General features: G+C 41.5%; 1 protein-coding gene across 2 annotated transcripts in view; it reads left to right on the top strand.

Annotated features, from left to right (window-relative positions):
• Window positions 1–20,136, top strand: part of SOAT1 (sterol O-acyltransferase 1) — a 52,796-nt gene extending 32,660 nt beyond the window's left edge. For both annotated transcript variants that reach the window (XM_048497056.1, XM_048497057.1), the window contains exons 7-17: window positions 608–715; window positions 1,080–1,362; window positions 3,425–3,503; window positions 4,639–4,720; window positions 7,105–7,150; window positions 9,451–9,580; window positions 10,377–10,474; window positions 11,966–12,064; window positions 12,803–12,938; window positions 17,034–17,179; window positions 19,957–20,136. In XM_048497056.1, coding sequence (XP_048353013.1) covers window positions 608–715; window positions 1,080–1,362; window positions 3,425–3,503; window positions 4,639–4,720; window positions 7,105–7,150; window positions 9,451–9,580; window positions 10,377–10,474; window positions 11,966–12,064; window positions 12,803–12,938; window positions 17,034–17,179; window positions 19,957–20,013 — 1,264 coding nt within the window. In that variant the 3' untranslated portion in view covers window positions 20,014–20,136. The remainder of the gene's footprint in view (window positions 1–607; window positions 716–1,079; window positions 1,363–3,424; window positions 3,504–4,638; window positions 4,721–7,104; window positions 7,151–9,450; window positions 9,581–10,376; window positions 10,475–11,965; window positions 12,065–12,802; window positions 12,939–17,033; window positions 17,180–19,956) is intronic.
• Window positions 20,137–20,546: the final 410 nt, after the last annotated feature.

The following is a 20,546-nucleotide window of genomic DNA, read 5'->3' as shown; positions in this document are numbered from 1 at the left end:
CGTAAGCACTTGCTCATTTCTGCGGAGCTTGTGTGTGAGAGGAGTGTGATCCTTGCATGTTGAATTTTATATTTTGTACACCAACTGTGCCATGCTGACCAGAGCTTCTCCCTTCTAAATCCATTTATGTCAATAGACAGGTATAGTTCTTCTTAGAATATTATACTACACATTTCTCTCCAAAGCTCCTTGGCTTACGATCTGTATTACATTTCCAAATTCCAAAAATGGTTGGAAAGAGTCAGTTTGCTTCCATAGCTTTCTTTCTTTAGTGCAAATTGGGCACCAGATCTGAGAAACAAGGTCTGAAGAACTTGTGAAGTGCATTTAGAAAAGTACAGTCCACTGAGCCATGGCCCCTCTGCCATTTTGTCTCCCCACAAAGGTCCTAATGTACTGGTTGTTGTGGGTTTTCTGGGCTGTGTGGACGTGGTCTGGTAGATCTTGTTCCTAACGTTTCACCTGCATCTGTGGCTGGCATCTTCAGAGGTGTATCACAGAGAGAAGTGTGTCACAGCCCAGAAGCCCACAACAACCAGTTGAATCCAACTGTGAAAGTATTCAATAGTCCTAATGTGCATTTTATTTCCTTGATCATTTTCAACAGTGATCTGTTCGAAGTGGAGCACATCCGAACAATCTACCACATATTTATTGCCTTCCTCATCCTCTTCATTCTTAGCACCTTTGTGGTAGACTTTCTTGATGAAGGAAGGTAAGAAGATATTATCTTTCTACATGCTGGCAGGGACTGATGGGAATTTTAGTCTATGAACATCTGGAGAGCCACAGGTGGCAGACCCCTGTTCTATTTGAATAGGGAACTTCAGTCAATCCTTAATCTCTGACGCATGCATCTGCATAATGTGTGTGAAAGGTTTTTTTTCTTAAGTGAATCTGTGAAACAACCATATCAGCACAGCTTTCAGTGACATCTGTTACATTCAGCCTTGGTTTTTTTTAAAAAAAGTTGTTTTCCTGCAACAGACTTGCATGCTATCCTTAGTCTAAAAAATCTATTTTAAGTAAGTGAATAAGCATCATTTTAACACTTTTTTCCCCCCAAAAAATTATTTAAGGTTGGTGCTTGAATTTGATCTCTTGGTCTACGCTTTTGGCAAGTTTTCTGTTGTTGCTCCTACCTGTCTGTGGATGATCTTATCCACACTGGCCATACCCTATGGTCTCTTCTGCAAGTGGGCCCAAAGCTACCATAATTCCTCCCACAAGACAATCCTTTCGCTCTTCTTTGGAATGCTCTTCATGCTCTTCCAGACAATTGGACTTGGACTGGGCCCAGCTTACGTTACACTGGCCTATGATCTTCCACCTGCCTCTCGGTTCATAGTCATACTTGAGCAGGTAAGTTTTGTATATGAAAGATAGCAATATTTAACTCAGAGATTAGGAAATACGCCAGCACTTTTTTTATTATCTGTCTGATCCTTTGGAGAGCAAAATAGTATGTATTTGGTCTTAAAAGCCAGTTACTTTTGTAGATGGAGCGCAGTGTGGCGGCCATTTCATTAAATTTTTAATTGGCAACCTGCTTCTTAGTACCTAAGTTGACTTTAGATAACCATCTCTTAGTCCATACTCTGGGCTTTTATATCTCCTTAAAACAGAGGGTTTTGATCCAGCAAAAAAATGCCACCGATGGGAAGGAGGGATGGTTTGTTTTTTCCCACCTGCCACAGCAAATTTCCAGCTCCTCTCTCATGCTGTTCTAGGGAGGGAAGGGAAGAAATCCTCTGCTGATGAAATCTCTTTCTATCAGTGGAGATTTTGTGCAAGATCCAACCCATAGTCAAGGATTGTTGTTTTCTGTGAAGTTTCGGGAAGTATAGATCTGTTCCTCTTAAAATACTTCCTTGTTTCCCCTTTTGCCTATAACCACAAAGGTGCCACTGTTTCAGAAATAGTCTATTTCTGACAAATGACTCACTTGTCTGGCTAAAGGGCAGGGTATTAAATTTAATTAAATGAATAAATAAAATAAACACTATTGCAAAAAAAAAATAGAATTTGCACAAAGGTGCTGGTATTTGTCGAACCATAAAAAATAACTATAAAGTGCCATAAGATGCACAATGTAAAGAACAAAAAGTCAGACATTATATTGGTTCCCCACCTGGGGACATGACAATTTATATGGTAGATTTATATGGTAGATTCATACCAGCAGCATTGAAGGTGTTTAACGCTATGGTGGCCCAGCACCTTTTGTATGGTATCCCCATCTGGATCCAAGCATGGCACCAGAAATTGGAAAGCATCCAATCCAATTTCCTTTATAAGATCTTTGGCAACCCGCATTGTGTCCCCTATGGTGTTCTTTGTTTGGAATCAGGGCAACATTTATTAGAAACAAGGGCATGGGTTGTAACTTTTAAGTTTTGGCTGCGTCTTTGTTTCTGCACTGACCCTAACAGTTTGTCCCACTTAGAAATAAGAGAGCTTCAGCTTTCGAAATGGTGGCTACATATTGAAAAAAAGATCTTTTCCTTGGGCTTCTCTTGGGAGGCCCTACAAATGCTCACCGCTCCGGAGATTTACCACCGCTTAAGGACTAGATTATTTGATCAAGAGTACCAATTTCTCCTGAGCAAAGCGCAAAGCTCTTGCTCTCCAATATTCTTTGGGATTATCCCTCAGAAAACTAGCCCTGCTATATACCTGCAACAACTTATTAATTACAATTGCAGATGGGTCATGACCAGAGCAAGGTGTAACTCTTTTCCGTCAGCACATCTTCAAGGTCGATTCTCTGGTATTCCACAAAATGAGCGTCGCTGTCAATTCTGTCCTGATACAACTGATACACTTTCTCATATTCTGCTCCATTGTTCAAAGTACAACAACATCAGAACCGATTTGAGAACTGTGTTACCAACAGGATTTATGCTCCTTTCTGATAAAATAAAAATGGCTAAGCTTCTAAATAGCTCTTGTGTTGAAATATCTGAAGCTGTTGCTATGTTTTTGCTCTGTGTACTGCAAGTTGAGCAATAATGATCTTTTTATTGTATTTGAAATTCTTGGCACTGGTTTTATGCCTAATAAAGTTTTTTTGGATTTGGATTTGGATTTGGACAATTTATATCCCACTAAAACATACCCTTCTCACTGGACACAGTGTGTAAGACTTCCCTCTGTGATACACCTCTGAAGATGCCAGCCACAGATGCAGGCGAAATGTTTGGAACAAGATCCACCAGACTACGGCCACACAGCCCAGAAAACCCACAACCAGTCAGACAATACTTGCTCAGTTTCACGATCCCCCAAAATGAATTTGTAGCATTAATGGAGGAAATACTGTGCTAGCTTTTGAAACAGCTAGAGCAAGTACATTTAAACTGGAACTTATTGCAATATGTTAAATGTGACAGAACTTCCCCGTCTTCTCAATTCTTCTCTGCAGGTCCGTCTAATTATGAAAGGTCACTCTTTTATCAGAGAGAATGTCCCCCGGATACTGTCCTCTAGCCCATCAAAGACAAGTGAGTAACTTTGTCCTGCTGCAATGCTGTAAACTAGAATGTGCCATAGTTAGATTACGAGACTAGGTAGGTTCTGTGAGACCCAGGTTCAAATCCCCACTTATCCATGTAAGGTTGTTGGGTGATCTTGGGCCAGTCACTCTATTGACCTGACTTCCTCACAGGGTGGTTGTGGTGAGAGAAAAAAATGAAGGAGTAGAGAATGATGTTGTAGGACTGCCCTGGGTGCCCACTGGGGAGAAAAATGGTGTATACTTTTCTAAATAAAACTGCCCCTGTGCTGTCCGGAGGTCAGCATCTGCAGTGTAGAACTGGTTCAAGGTTCTTCTCCCCCATTATGTCCCCTTCCGGAAGCTTCAATCCGCATATGGAAATTTGCCTACGGACCCTGGCCTGAAAGAAGCCCAGCTTGCCTTAACCAGGGCCAGGTCTTTTTCAGTCCTGGCCTTGACCTGGTGGAATGTTCTGTCAAGTGAGACCAGGACCTTGTGGGACCCATTGCAGTTCCACGGAGCCTGCAAGACAGAGTTGTTCCACCAGGCATATGGTTGAAAGAGTCACTTCTACCATCTTTTGGCCTCCCCTTTACTTAGGTTTCTACTCATTCTTTACTGGTTTATTGCAGTGGTTTCCAACTTGGGGCACATGTATCCCCAAGGGTATGCACCAGAGCATCTGGGGGTACACGAAATAAATTATGCTATGGATTTGTTGATATGGGGGTACAATTTTAGAAAAAGTTTAAAAAGTTTGGGAACCACAGTACTGGGTTATTGTATTGGTGTTGCTATCCACCCCACAAACTTGCTTCTTGGCTCGAAATCTTGTCACCATCCAATACACTGGAAATGGATTTATGCTTATTAGGATTGTTTTTAGGAATTAAACATGGATTATTTGTTCGCTGTTAAACTGCCCTGAGCCTGCAAGGGGAAGAGCGATGTAGCCACTGAATTAATTAAATAAATAAATAACACTTTGCTGGTTGGTTGTCAGAAATACAGATATTGTGGCAATGTTTATTTTCAACCCTTGTGGTTTAAATAAAGAATCAGGTCATCCTAGGGAAACTGAGTTTTGGATATTTTTAATATGCTTTATGATCTAAATCACTTTTTCCCTGTTGACTTTTCAGACTCTGTTCAGGTTCCTCGACTTTCTCAGTACTTGTATTTCCTCTTTGCTCCCACCCTGATCTACAGAGATGAGTATCCCAGGTAATAAAAGAATAATTTTGCATGCAGTTACTTAATTCTCTCTTTCACAGCAGCCAGATGTTTTTAATTCATTTAACAGATGCATTTGGTAGTCTACAGCCAATACTGTATAAGGCTACAACAAGGCCTACGTGTTCGCCTGTATTATTTATTAACTTAATTTGATTTTGTACGCACAAAGGCTCAGAGCGGCTGACAGTGGTAAATGGTATATAAAATTTGATTGACTAAACAATTAAAATGGTTATAATAATTAAAATCGAATCGAATCTAGTTAAAATACATTTAAATTAAATCAACTAAAAGATTAATTTCAAATCAGAGTTAAAATGAGACCAGCAACAGGTGTCATTTAAAGCAAATAGGGAATTAGGATTTGGACTGGCAAGAAGTGCAGCTGAGAATAGACAATTACCATTTTGCGTTCAGTTTCCAGTTTTCGGGCCTCAACCAAAAGCCTGACGGAACAGCTCTGCCTTACAGGTTGCATCAAATCCCGCAGAGCCCTGATGTTAGGTGGCAGAGCGTTCCACCAGGTAGGAGCCAAGACCGAAAAAGCCCTGGTCCTAGTTAAGGCCAATTTGACAGTGGTAGGACTAGGGGCCGCCAGGAGGTTTGCAATTGCTGACCTCAAGTTTGCTTGGGGGACATATGGGGTAATGCAGTTTCGAAGGTATGCTGCTGATTCCCCAGGTCTCAGAAGAATACTCTGAAGCTGACCTCGTTTTTTGAGGGCTACTGCACACCTACCCTCTAAATGCCTGGTCATCATAAATCTATTGCGAGTCAAGTTTAGAGTTGCCCATCTGTCCAAGTCCAAAGATGGATCAGCAGATAATTGATGACATTTGGGTGCCACCAAAAACGCCCATAAGCAAATACATTATGTGATTCATTGGCTTCCAGTGGTGTCAACTCAGATTTTGCCCAATTAATTGATTATGCAAACAAGTCTCCAAAGGTATTAATTGTATTCATTAATGCAGGAATGGGAGTCTGAGGTTCTGAAATTAATTATGAAAGATCATATGCATACGGAATAATTTTAAATTCCAAAGAGTTAAGTAGCCATGTATGTGATTATTTTTTCTAATAGCATAGGCCAGTGATTCTGGAGATAAATAATAAATAAGTGGAGAAAGAGGACAACCCTGCCCAATACCCCTCTCAAGAGGGAATGGTGTCAAAAAGACTCCACTTACTTAGCACTCTGGATCTGGCAGGTGAATATCGAATTCTAATCCACTTTAAAAATGTATGAGGAAAATCGAATTTAGTCAAGTGTAGCAAAGATAAATGTCCAGTATTTGTCAAAATGTCCAGTATTTGTCAAAAGCTGTTGATAAAAGAATAACTTGCTCGGCTCTTCTTAGAGCAGTCAGATCAGTGACCAGGCTAAGATTGTCAGAGTCTTGCCTATTTTGTATAAATCCTACCTGTCTACATGTACCAAAGTTGTAACAACCTTCTGGAGTCTCTCATTCTTAAAAAGAGAAACATAAGATGCCATGGACACTTATTTTGGGATCATTGGCATGTAGGGATAGAGTGGGTAGACCTCTTAACCAGAGAAGTAAGACCCACTGGCTGCCTTTCTTTGCTTGTTTGATTTCTCTTAGGGATAACTTTTCCTGTTTCTCTCCTTCTCAGTTGCTAGAAAAAACTATTCCCTAAGGAGAATGAGGAGAGAGAAACAACTACAAGAGAGAAGCAGCCCCCAAATCCTGCTTCACTGTGTTAATGTCCATCTTTCTGTGTCTGTTTCTTTGGGGGGTAGAACCTTCAGAATTCTCAACAGGCACAGATCTTGCATTGGAGGTGGTGGTGTCATGCATAGTTTGGCTCTAAATCTTTCTGGTTTATTGCTTTTAGTTTGTGATTTTTAGAGCTTTTTAAAATATACTAAGCAAATTTGGACAATTAGTCCATCTCCTAACCATTTTCTGAAAGTTTGTCGTTTTCTGAGTATTGTATTGCTTGTGTTGTTGTTTTTTCTTCTGAATGTTTGGTTGAGTTGTGCATTTGATAGAAAGTTTGATACCAAGTGCTGGGTGCCTTGAATAAGGGAAGAGAGAGATCTGATTAAAAGTTGTCCCAGTGTAGAGTTGTTACTGTTATTTATTTTACTTGACTACACCCTTATTTACTTATTGTTAACTGCTATTAGCCTTAATAGTTTTTGAGCAGCTGAACAAATCTGATTGGGCTAAATTAAATATTTGCAATATCTAGTTGGTGAAATAGACCAGAGTTTGGATTCTGTCTATTGCACAGTGTTGGCAACCTTAATGGAACTCTTCTAAATGCTTCTAAAACCTGGTTTTTGTAGTTATGTATTTTGCTAACATCAAGGGGGTTATAATGCTGAATTTTCTTTCTTACAGGACTTCTACAAGGCGATGGAGCTATGTAGCTACTAAGTTTGCACAGGTTAGTGTTTGCGGGAAGGTTGAGTGGAAAATCCTGGCTTTCTGCAGATATGTATTATCAAAGGTTTTTAACTGGCTGTTGTGGGTTTTCCAGGCGGTGTGGCTGTGGTCTGGTTGTTTTTGCTCTTAACATTTTACCTGCATCTGTGGCCAGCATCTTCAGAGGCATGTCATGGTAAGATGCTTTTCTTTCCATGGCACAGTATGGAGTGATTATGGGCGAAACATTAGAACCAAAAACTACCAGACTGTGGTCATACAACCCAGAAAACTCACAACACCCACTTCTCCAGAAAATGTTTAAATATTCTTCAGTGGAATTGTTGTACTACTATGTAACAACAAAGAAAAAGAGAGTACCAAAGGACTGAAAGGTACATGTATTACCAACACTGAATGCAACAGCATTCAGTCTGTTGAAGTAACAGTATGTGTACAACATGTTAAAATACTGAATACTGAACACCCAAGATGTTCATATAGAACAGGGGTCTGCAACCTGTGGCTCCCCAGATGTTCATGGACTACAATTCTCATCAGCCCCTGCCAGCATGGCCAATTGGTGACCAATTGGTCTGCAGGTTGCTGACCCCTGATATAGAACAAGATTGCAGATAATATGTTCATTCCGAGTCTTCCTTAGATTTGCCTAAAAAGCTTCATTGCAAAATGAGCACAGTGGGAAGCAGCTGAATCTCTTCTCAGATACCCAATTACAGTCTGAAGATGGTTTGAAACACATTATCCGAAGTCTTGATATGTTTGAACGCTTTGTTTACATGACATTCGTTCAACAGATTGTACTCTGCTCCATTAATTACATATGCTTATTTTCCCTTGCTCCTTTTTTTCCTGACTGATTCACTATTGGTTTTGCTTTGTAAGACAACTTTTCAACCAATCCATATGTTAACTATTCCTTACAAATGTTTATGCCTTCCTGTTTCCATTGCTGTTATTAAAGAGATTGATGAACCAGCTTTTGTAAAGCTTCCATTTCTGGTTACCTGGAGACAGTTGTTACTTTCCTAAGGTGTGTAGCTAATTTCAGGCCATATCTAAGACACTGGGCTACAACAGAACTGCCATATTCTTGTCAAATTTATATGATAGTTTCTACTCCATTTCCAACATCCATTCTGATGGGTGTAATTTTTCCTTTACAAAAGCTTATGCCACAATATAGTCTTTTAAAGGCACCTTGTTAAATAATTGTTAAATTTCCCTACACAAATATGAAGCTGTCTTATACTTAACCAGAAAATCGATCATCAAGGTCAGGGCTGCGCTTGAGACTATTCCGGAAACTTCAGCTGATTCAAAATGCAGCTGCCCAGATCCTCATGAGGACACCGTGGCAAGCCCACATACAACTGGTGCTCCATGAGCTGCATTGGCTCCCAGTGAGGTACCAGATCAGGGTCAAGGTGTTGATATTAACCTTTAAAGCCCTAAATAGTGTAGGACCACTGTATCTGCGGGACTACCTCTCCCTATCCCTTGAGAAGTATTATGCTCAACTAATAACAACTTACTGGAGATCCCTGGCCTGAAAATTGTTTGGTTGTTTTCAACAAGGGCTAGAGTCTTTTTGGCTCCAGCCTGGTGGACTGCTCTGTCCAATAAGACCAGGGCCCTGTGAGACCTATCATAGTTCGCCAGGGTCTGTAAGACAATTGTTCTGCCAGGCCCATGGTTGAGGACAGCAATGGTAGTCCATCTACCTGAACTCTTCTCCTTTTAAGGTGTTTATGTCCTTTTACTTTTTTATTTCATTTCATTTCATTCATTTCATTTCATTTATTGGACTTGTACCCTGCTCTCCCCCATAGGGCTCAGAGCGGCTAACAACCAACAAAACAGAATAACAGAATCAAATATGAGCAATAAATAAATATGAACAACAACAAGTACACCAAAACCATAACCCCAGCTTATCAAATGTTTTATGTTCTTTATTGATGATATTTTATATTTGTTGTTAAGTGAAGGGCGCCATCCTGTGGGAATTGTATTTCAAATCTTTATATTTAATTACATAATTTTAATTGTATATATTGTTGTGCACTGCTCTGAGCCCTGCTCACTGGGGGAAAGTGGTTTATACATAGACTAGTTAGATTAAATTAAGGTGGTCCTGGGTTCAAGCGCTGAGCCTCCATTTAAAAGGATCCAGTAGCAGTGCTGTAGAAGACCTCTGACTAGAGAGCTGCTGCCAGTCAGAGTAGTAGACAATACTGAGCTTGACAGAACAAGGGCCTGACTCAGTATAATGCAGCCTCATGTGTTCCCCCTACCTAGGTACTTGGGTCACTCTTCTACGTTTATTACATCTTGATGCGACTCTGCATCCCTATATACCGGAACTATAGTCGGGAACCCTTCAACACACGAGGGCTGGTTCTTTGCATCTTTAATTCCATTCTTCCAGGTGAGTATTTCTATAGCATTTATTTATGCCCTATAATGATGTTTCTGAAGACCACCCTGGAAATGACCAATCCAGATTTGAAAACTAGGAAGAAATCTTTTTTTTTTAATGGAACGCTTGGATGGATATGGGACCTTTACTTTGGACCAATTAATAGATCAGGATGGACCAATTAATAGATCAGGATTTGATATGTCATCCTCTGTTGGATGGCAATATTTACAATTGGGACATGTGTTGGTATCTAAATATGGTTCTGCCATAGTGTTTCATAATCTCCCGTACTCTTGGCAACTCTCATTAAATCACTTCAGAAAATGAAACTCACAATATTTGATTATAAATATTTGATATCAGTTAATATGATATGCAAACGAATGGAATAACTAGCTAGCTTGTCCTGTTTTGCCAAAGTAATGGGATATGGTCCTAAATTTTATACCTTGTTTTAATGGACAGTTGCAGCCTATTGAACGTCAAATTATACTTAGGATATAGAGGACATCACTCCACCTTTTCCGCTCTCCCGTGGTGGTGGTGGTGGGGACTTGTCTGAGACTGTGAGCGAGAGTATAAACGAGAGAGAGCTCTCCCCCACCAGGGTTCTGGGAGTTTGCTTTATTGTTTATAGTATTCTCATGGTATATCTCCGAGAGGATGTTCTGGCCAGAGAAAATGCACTCCTGACACTTCACTGTCTTTAGGCTCAAGTGTAAGATGGAAGCAGAGATTTCCTCTTTCAGTTCAAGCAACAAGTGGGTACAATGAATATTTCCCATGCTGTCTACTCCCCCAGGTGTGTTGATGCTGTTCCTGGTCTTCTTTGCATTCCTCCACTGCTGGCTTAATGCCTTTGCTGAGATGCTGCGTTTTGGTGACCGAATGTTCTACAAGGTAATTAGTGTGTAAGGGTAATAGTGTGAGTTTCCTTTGCTTGCTTTTAACTTTATAGGTCTAGGATAACGGGTGTTGGAGAAATGAAACTAATAAGTGCCTATGACTGAAAAAACTGTCACTGCCCGTTATGAAACTTGCTTTCCAGAGAGACCCACCAATGCCCTGTAATGCTTTTGAAAGTGTGTAAAAAGTTTGTTAAAAACCATCAGGCTTTCTGTGGATAAGAGGCCCCGTATCCCTTTTTCCTTATGTGTTACTCTTGCAAAAACATACTAGTAGATGGCTGGCAATCTTAACGGGTCCTGCAGATTTATTTAATTTCACTTGTTTTATGGCTTCTACTAGCTCCATTGTTAAAATTGGGTTATTCAATATTTCTTTCTGCTCGTTTGTATTGGCAATGTTTGCTTTGCGAAGTAATCTTCAGTCTCGTCTTCCTTTGATATGTTACTTTCAAATAGTTTTTTATAATATTTATTATTATTATTTTATTATTTATTAATTTTCGTATACTGCCCAATCTCCGGAGGGCTCTGAGCAGTGTACAATAGGCCAAAGGCAATAACAATATGTAACAATACAATGTAACATATAAATAAATAACCCATTAAAAGCATTTAAAACAGCAGCAGGATCCTATATCCTTATTTGCAGCCCCCAATCCAACACTTGGGTGGGGACCGACAGAGTGCCGAAGATGGTACAACAGATGTGATATGGGACATCAAGTGGGGGCATTTAAATGATGCTTTTTAAATTATCGGTTCATCATTGGTTAGACCATCTTTCCAATGTATTTCTGTGATAAATCTGTTCTCTCCCATAGTTTCACAGCCAGCATTTTCCCTGGTTTATTGGCCCATTCAAAAGTTTTTTGTTTCGCAAAACTCCGTCTCTTTTGTAGCCAACATGGATAGTTGTTGCTGCAAAATCTTAATGCTATTTAACTCTTAATTTGGGTATTTTTTAGAGTTCTTTATCAGGTTTTCCGTGTTTTTTCTGACCCTTCACCTCCTTAGTAATAGACGTTGATACGGAGCCTGCAGTTTCTGCTGTAGCCTGGGATGACAAACTTGTTCAGCCTGCAGGACAGGCAATGAAATAAGCTGCTGTTCAAAAGACAATGTTTAAATTTTAACTTTACGAGTGTGTTTTGGAGATGTTCTGCCTTTGTGGCATTACTGTTCTTGTTGGGCAACTTTCATGTTTGAGCAACACTCCTCAAAATGTTGAATTTTATCCTTATAGAACAAGGTACAAATTCTTCGGACTAGAGTAATTTTATCATAGCGTGACTCATTGGCAGAAGAGAAATGAAGAATTTCAGCCTAGTTCAGAATGTACAAGACACAGCATATCATTGATGGCGCTTCACGCTCAAACATGAAAGTTTTACCAGTTGCTGCAAAACTATTTTGACTAATGATTCCTTGCTTTGAATACACACAGTAGCCTTTTGAAGATCATTATTTCTTCCCTCTCCTCCAGGACTGGTGGAATTCTACATCTTATGCAAACTATTATCGAACCTGGAACGTGGTAGTACATGACTGGCTGTATTACTATGCATACAGAGACTTCCTTTGGGTGAGCACCTTTGAATCTAATAAAAATGTTTCTTCAGAGAAGTTAAGTGGGGGGAAGGGGAGAGGTTACAGTAACCTCCTGCATAGATAGCAGGAGAACCCTGTATTTTGTAGGAACAGTGAATTTGGTTTATTTCTATCAGCACATGATGCTGCCTTTGTAATAAACCAGGCCTTTGGTGTGTCCAGATCAATACTGTCTACTTTGTCAGCACTGGCTTTCCAGGGGAACAGGTGAAGATCTTTCACATCACCTACTATGTGTTGCTTTTAACCCTAACCTGTGATTCTGGATGCCAACCTGATGCTTTATCATTGAGCCAAAGCCACATTTTGGGATTGGGCTGGGGAATTAATAAACAATTAATCAATTGTTTTAAATTGGAGTAACTTGGCATAGAATTGTAGTGTTGGATTCATGCTCAAGGTGGTTGCTTTTCAGAAAGGTTATGTGCTTTGCATTTCAACTTCAGTGAGTCTGTTTATGAGATGTGAAAATAACTGTTGTAGCAAGCGAGTAAATATCCATTAATTCTGCTACTGAACTAAAACATAATAAAATAGGACTGTTCATTGAACAATTACATTGAGAGCCTTTCCTAGCATGTGAGGCAGCGTGGAATCATATCAACAGGCCCTAATGGGTGATTACCACTGACTTTACGAAATATTTTTTAATTTGCATCTATGATGGATTTCCCCCCTCTCTCTGTTCTCATACCCCCCCCCCCCGCCCCAGTTCTTTGGGAACAAATTCAGATCTGCTGGTATGCTGTGCGTGTTTGCAATTTCTGCAGCTGTACATGAATACATCCTGATCATCTGCTTTGGGTTCTTCTATCCTGTCATGTTCTGTCTCTTCATGTTCTTTGGAAGTAAGTATCTACCATTGATTTGTTTGTTATATTCCAAGATGCGCTTCCAGAGCACCTTACAACAGTTTGAAATATAGGTATAAATAGCACATTATTTTCCCCCAATTTTCCTTGGGATTGGAGGAGGCTCAGCAGTGAAGTGGATTCCGCCAGAGCTTAAGGCACCTTAAAACATTAAGAAAATACATGTAAAAATTAAGAAAATGAAACCATAATGTTAAATCACAATTTAGAATTGGTTTAGTGAAGTGCAGTCCAAAATAAAACAGTTTTAGCTTCCTCCTAAGGATGAGAGAGAGGGGGGTCGGGCACACTCCCTGGGGAAGTTGTTCCACAATTGCGGGGGTGGGGGGAGGTGCCACTGAAAAAAGCTACTCTCATCCAGCAAATGAACTTCTTGGATTCCAGTGTCTCTTTACTAATGCACAGCATTTGGGGAACAGGCAGGAGGAACTTGAAGTCCTAATACAGGAAAGGAACTGCGACCTAATAGGCATTACTAGAACTTGGCTGGATGATGCTCACAGTTGGAATATTAGGATTGAGAAGGGAAAACTTTAAAACATAAAAAAAAACTTTAAAAGGAATAGACAAATAAGGAAGGAGGGAGAAGTAGCCTATGCCAGCACAGGGGCAGCACAATACCTAGATGCCAGAAGTAACATTAAATGACAAGGATGTGTCTATTTGTGAGGAAGTGCATGCATCTGAGCATGGAAGATCAGTTGAGAGTCCCTGGGTAAAAAAAAAAAAGGAGGTAAGAAATAGCAGTAATATTATGGTGTTGGTCTTTTATAGACCACCAAGTCAGGCAGAGGACTTGGATGAGGCACGCCTAGACCAGATTACACAGTTCTCAAAGAGGCGGGACATTATGGTCATGGGAAATTTCAGTTGGCCAGATATCTGTTGGAAATCAAACTATGCTCAAAATGAAGGGTCAAATAAATTCCTGATTTTGCTTGGTGGTAACTCCATTTCCCAGAAGATGGAGAGGGGTTCTGCTATCTTGGACTTGATTCTCACCAACAGGGAAGAGCTAGTTAATGAGGTGAAAGTAGCAGGCACCCTGGGTTGTCAAGAGCATGTAGTTTTGGAATTTAAGATCTTGGCGATGGGAAAAGCTGTATGTAGTCAAACATATAGGCTGAATTTTAGAAAAGATAATTTTAAGAAACTTAAAGTTACGCTGGGTACAATCTCACAGTCAAATACTTATGGAGAAGGGAGTTCAAGAGCAGTAAGAGTTTCTTAAAAGCAAAATATTGAGGGCACAATCACAAATGATTCTAATGAAAAGGAAAAAAACAGGAGGAGCCTGAGGAAGCCAGGGGGGCTCCATTAACAGCTTTTTAAAGATCTAAGAATTGAAAAAGACTCGTGGGCAGTGTCGTCCTAAGGGTGGGGTAAGTGCTGCTTGGCCGGGGGCCGCCAAAGAGACTTGCTGTACTACCACCAGCAAGTGTAAAGCAACACAGCCCCTTTCCCTGTCCAAGTGGCCTATGCAGGCCAATGGGCTGTGCCACTGATTTTGTTGGCATAAGGGAGCATGGACAAATGGTGGCTTTCCTGGCCCAAAAGGGCTCAGGAAGCCAACTGAAGTCAGCTCCATTACCCGGGGCCTGCTCCTGTGCTGGGGGAATGCTGGTGCCGTGGCTGCGATGGCATCTAGGTATTGTGTTGTGCAGCTCCACAACACCAGCACAAGTGCCCCTGTGCTGGCATAAATATTTAGAAAGTATGGCTACGATTACTATGAGCCAGCACACATTCCTCAAGAAAGAGTCATGTCAGACTAACCATATCTCCTTTTTTGTGGGTTACTACCTTATTGGATTAGGGGAATGCTGTGAACATATTTATCTTGATTTCTGTAAGGCTTTTGATGAGGCTCCATATTGTTGTTGACAAGTTGGTAATATGTGGTTTGGATCCTATTTGGGTGGATTTGTAACTGGTTGACAGGTCACACCCAAAGAGTGCTTGTAAATGGTTCCTCATCCTCTTGGAGAGGCGTAACAAGTAGATCTGTCTTGGGCTCTATGTTGTTTCTCATCTTTATAAATGACTTAGATGAGTGAATGGCGGGAGTACTCATTAAATTTGCAAGCGATACTAATTTGGGAGGGGTAGCAAATACAGTGGAAGACAGGGTCAAGATATAGGATGATCTTGACAGTCTGGAAAACTGGGCTAGAAATAACAAAATGATTTTCAGCTGAGATAAATGTAAAGTTCTGCATTAGGTAAGAAAAATAAACTTCATAATTGTTGGATGGTGGAGACTTGTCTTATTGGTAGTATGTGCAAACAAGCCTAGGTTGTGGTGGGTTTTCTGGGCTGTGTGGCTGTGATCTGGTGGATATTGTTCCTAACGTTTTGCCTGCATCTGTGGCTAGCATCTTCAGAGGTGTATCACAGGGGGAAGCCTGTTACACACTGTTAGCCACACAGCCCGGAAAACCCACCACAACCAGTTGAATCCGGCCGTGAAAGCCTTCGACAAAATCTAGGAGTCCTAACATACACTGGACAAGAGTCTTCAGTGTGATACAATAGCTAAAAAAGCAAATGTGATTTTGGGCTGCATCAACAGAAGTATAGTGTCCAGATCACGTAGAGTGATGGTATTGATTTACTCTGCTCTGATTAGACCTCACTTGGAGTGCTGTATTCAGTTTGGGTACCGCAGTTTAAGAAGAATGTTGTCAAATTGGAACATTGTACCCTGTTTCCCTGAAAATAAGACCTACCCCCAAAAATAAGCCGTAGGATGATTTTTGGAGGATGCTTGAAATATAAGCCCTACTCCAAAAATAAGCCCTGGTTACAGATTCCCCGACGCAGCTGATCTGGTCACGTGGGGGGCGGAAAATCATGGAAAAAAAACAAGACATCCCCTGAAAATAAGCCCTAACGCATCTTTTGGAGCAAAAAATTAATATAAGACCCTCTCTTATTTTCGGGGAAACACGGGTAAGAGGAGGGCAACAAAGTTGGTGAGTGGTCTGGAGGCATATGAGGAAAGGTTGAAGGAGCTGGGTATGTTTAGCCTCGAGAGGAGATTACTAATAGCCATCTTGAAGTATTTGAAGGGCTGTCATATAGAGAGGATGGTACGGAGTTGTTTTCCATTGCCCCAAAAGCTCAAACCTGAATCAGAGGGCTGAAATTAATTCAAAAGAGTTTTGGGCTAAACGTTAGGAAGAACTTCCTGACAGAGCAGTTTTTCAGTGGAACAGACTTCCTCAAGAGATGGTGGACTCTCCTTTGGCAGTTTTTAAGCAGAGGCTAGATGGCCAGTTGACAGCAAGGCTGATTCTTTGGACTTTGGCTGAGATGGGGGACAGGAAAGGATGAACCAGTGCTCGACTCCCGTGGCCCTTTCTCATATGCCCTGGGTAATGCTGATCACCACTTCAGGGTCAGGAAGCAATTTTCTTCCAGATCACATTGATCAGGGATCCTAGAGGGTTTTTGTTTTTGTTTTGCCTTCCTCTGGGTACAGAGCATGGAGGAGTGGTGGTGCAGAAAAGTTGTTAATATTGTGCAGGGAGTTGGACTAGATAGCTCTTGAAGTCCCTTTCATCTCTGTTTCTTTGATTGATGGGACAATTGGGAGGACCTTCTCTTTGTAATTGTCACTTCTAGGCAGGAACATATCCCTCGGGGATGGGGCGGTCTAGAAGCCCAAAGTATAAATAAATAAATATGGGAGAAAACAGTAGTATAGACAGATGCGAGTGAATGAAAGGGTGAGAGGTAGGCAGGAAGGAGGAATGAAAGGGATTTCTTTTCATAAGAAATATTCTGCTTGGCCTTTGAATTTTTAGAGGCAGCAGTCCATATATAAAAATGGAAAATCCATTTTTTTGTGAAGATCGTACTGAACTTCTCTCGAAGATGATATTTTGTCCTACAAAACAATGAAATACACAGAGGCTTGTATTGCCTCATGGGCACCATTCACTTCTTGTGGTTATGTTGATGGTCACTTTGCTAGTCAGCTGTGGGATGGGAAGAATATCTGCTTGGATTTCATGCTTGCAGTGTTCTGAATGGTTTTTTTACTACCGTTTTGTTTTCCTTGTTTAGTGATTTTCAACTTCTTAATCAATGACCAACGGAAAGGTTCCATTTGGAATGTGATCATGTGGACTTCTCTCTTCCTTGGCCAGGGCATCATTGTTTGTCTTTATAGCCAAGAATGGTACGCCCGCATGTACTGCCCCTTGCAAAATGTAAGTAACCTTCCTGTCGCTGTATGTAAGGCAGGGGTCCCCAAACTACGGCCCGGGGGCCAAATGTGGCCCCCTGAAGGCATTTATCCGGACCGCCAGGCATGGTGGCGATGGCTCCATTCATGTGCAGTGGGGGCTCGAGGGAGAGGAGGAACCGGCTAGCGGCATTGTTGATTGTAATTACATGATGTCACCCCCAAATCTCCATGCATTTTTCTGACCCAGAGTTGGAAACCATACATGTAGCTAGCCTGCTCTCCATGCCCTTCCCTCTCGGCGGCTACTCCATGTGTTGCTCTCAGGCTTTCTGTTCCGCCCTCACTCCCCATTGGCATCAATAGCCAGGCGCTGGCCCGAATAAGCTGGCTGGCTGCTAGGGAGGAAAGAACCCAGGAAGATACCTGATCCTGGGTTAGATGGAATGCTTCATTATTTGGGAAAGTTCTGCTTTTTTTTTTTTTTTTTACAGGGGAAGGTATTCCACAGCCTCCCCAACAATATTTGGAGCCCACCCTGTACTTGACATACTTTGGTCACTGTTCTAAAAATAGACCATGACAGAAAGGCTGAAAGGTGAAATCAAACATTTTACAATCATTTGTGCATAGGAATTTGTTCATAGTTTTTTTTAGTCCGGCCCTCCAACAGTCTGAGGGACAGTGAACTGGCCCCCTGTTTAAAAAGTTTGGGGACACCTGATGTAAGGTAACAGAGCTGAGCTACTGTTCAGAAGGGCAAGTTTCAAACGTAACACCTGAATACAAATCTTAGAAAAACTCATTTGGATTTTGAAATGTTTACTTCTCAGTTTTGGCATTTGAATCTCAATGTTTTGGCTCAGAAAACCCCACTGAGTAAATTTCTGATTTTATCCCTCCTTGTCTTTTATTAAAAATAAAAATAGAATATTTCAATGTTATCATTGCAATAAATGAACAATGTCTATTTTGGTAAACAAGAGGATAAATTACCTGTAATTTATTATAATAGTACCTGTAATAGTGCCTGTTGTGGAAGCTTGCTGGGGGTCCTTAGGCTAGTCACACACACTCACACACTCTGACAAGTATTTGGATGGGTTTTCCTCTGCATAATGTGTGACACCTCATGAAATAACCCATTGCTACATATTTGTAAACATGAAACCTACATGCATTTGTTCAGTGTTAACTGATGTAAGACTCCTGCTTTTTATGGTGAGGGAGGGAAGTCGGATGGAGTTATTTTGCAGGTGGGTTCCAGAAAGTACAGTAAGCAAAATTAGGCTTGCCAATCGCCAAGTGATGTCCCAGAATTACAACCTATCTCCAGGTGAGAGAGATCAGTTCTTCTAAAGTCTGAGAACCCTGCTGTGTAGCTGAAGGGCCTCAATGCCCCAGTGCCTCAATCAGGAATTGTGATATTGCCCCACAAGCTTGCAGGGCTGGGTCGTAGGTTGTTGAAAGTGTGTTGATCCCACCTCATGAAGCCTGAAAGGTAAAGGTTCTCCCTTGTGCAAGCACGAAGTCATTCCTGACCCACAGGGTGATATCACATCATGACGTTTACTAGGCAGACTGGGTTGACAGGTGGGTTTGCTGTTGCCTTCCCCAGTTATCTATACTTCATCCTAAGCAAGCTGGGCACTTGTTTTCCTGGTTTTCCTGGATTGAAGGCTAAATCATCCTTGAGCCAGCTACCTGAAACCAACTTTCATCAGGATCAAATTTAGGTCGTGAGCAGAGCTTGGACTGCAGTGCTGCTGCTTACCACTCTGCACCATGGGGGTCCCATAACTGGGCAGGGTTCTTTCATTTGCATTCACTAATACTAGTAATGAATCTGACAGGCAGTATGGTATAGTGGTTGAGGTATTGGACTAGGACTTGGGAAACTCAAGTTTAAATCCCACTTGCGCTTTGGGAACTTGCTGGGTGACCTCGGGCCATTCATATACTCTGAGCCCTGACCCTGGCAAGTACTTGGATGTGAGACCTCCAAGGAAGAAGAAGAAGAAGAGTTTGGATTTATATCACCCCTTTCTCTCCTGTAGGAGACTCAAGGGGGCTTACAATCCCCTTGCCCTTCCCCCCTCACAACAAACACCCTGGGGCTGAGAGAGCTCTGAAGAGCTGTGACTAGCCCAAGGTCACCCAGCTGGCATGTGTGGGAGTGTACAGGCTAATCTGAATTCCCCAAATAAGCCTCCACAACTCAAGCAGCAGAGCTGGGAATCAAACCCGGTTCCTCCAGATCAGAGTGCACCTACTCTTAGCCACTGCTCTTAGCCACTGCGCCACTGCTGCTCCCAGGAATGTCAAGGTTGTGACATGGAGGCAGGCAATGGCAAACTACCTCTGAATGCTTCTTACCCTGAAAATCTTACTGGGTCACCATAAGTCAGATGTGACTTGAAGGCAAAAACAAAAAAGGTAGTAATTCTGTTTGAGCAGCTTGAGGGCACTTTACATGGAGGGCTAGAATCCAGGCGGGGCTAATCTGAAAGGAGACCAGTTTGGATACTGTTTGAGAGAGGGTACTTTCTCTTCCCACACATGCTTCTGCTCTGCCTATTTGGATTAATACTACTGGGGGAGGACAGCTTTTCTGTCTGAGGGGATAGTTAGTCCCAGGATCCTCCATCAAGCCTTTGGCTTGATAGGCTGTAGTGGTTCATCCATTCTACCAGATGAAAAAATTATCTTCTGTTCAACTGTGTGCACCAGTGTGGTGTAATGGATGTAGTAAGACAAGCCAGTGTGATCTCTTAACACCACTGTTTCTCCTTGGTCTTGTAGCCCACTTTCTTGGACAACATGAAGCCGCGTTCCTGGACTTGCCACGCAAAAATCTGAAGTCCCCAGGCTGATGCCAGAAGACAGTTCTTTAAAATACACGTGTACTTTGGACCAGTGATCTAAGTGTCTTGAACCTTTTAAAAAGGGAAAATAAATAATATTTAGTTATGGCACACAATTTTTTTTAAAAAAAACAACCTCTTGAGGCAGCTAAGACTTCAGAAGGCTTGGCAAATGGTTCTTGATCTGTAAGTGACTTTAACCTGAGCAGCTACCATGCTGGTCGTGAAGCACGCTGAAAGGTTGGTGAAAGATTTTTCCGGTGACCGTTGTACTTAATTCCGAACAGTGGTTTGTACGTGTCGCTACTGTTTTTCTCTTTGTCCTTAAAGGGGCAGGTATTACATGATCTGAGTCACTTTTGCCTCATTTGAATGTAACGTTTTTTTCAGACTGATCTCTCACCCACAGTATTTGTTTGCGTTCTAGTACTCATTCCCTCCTCATTGATGGGAATCCAAGGGTTCACAAATATCAGCCTGCTATCCAGCTTCTATTGGTGCCCAATCTGCTCTCAAGCCCTTTGGTAT

Source organism: Sphaerodactylus townsendi, linkage group LG05 (assembly GCF_021028975.2).
Source record: "Sphaerodactylus townsendi isolate TG3544 linkage group LG05, MPM_Stown_v2.3, whole genome shotgun sequence".
In the NCBI taxonomy this organism is placed as follows: Eukaryota; Metazoa; Chordata; class Lepidosauria; order Squamata; family Sphaerodactylidae; genus Sphaerodactylus; species Sphaerodactylus townsendi.
This window is presented reverse-complemented; position numbering and strand designations above follow the sequence as displayed.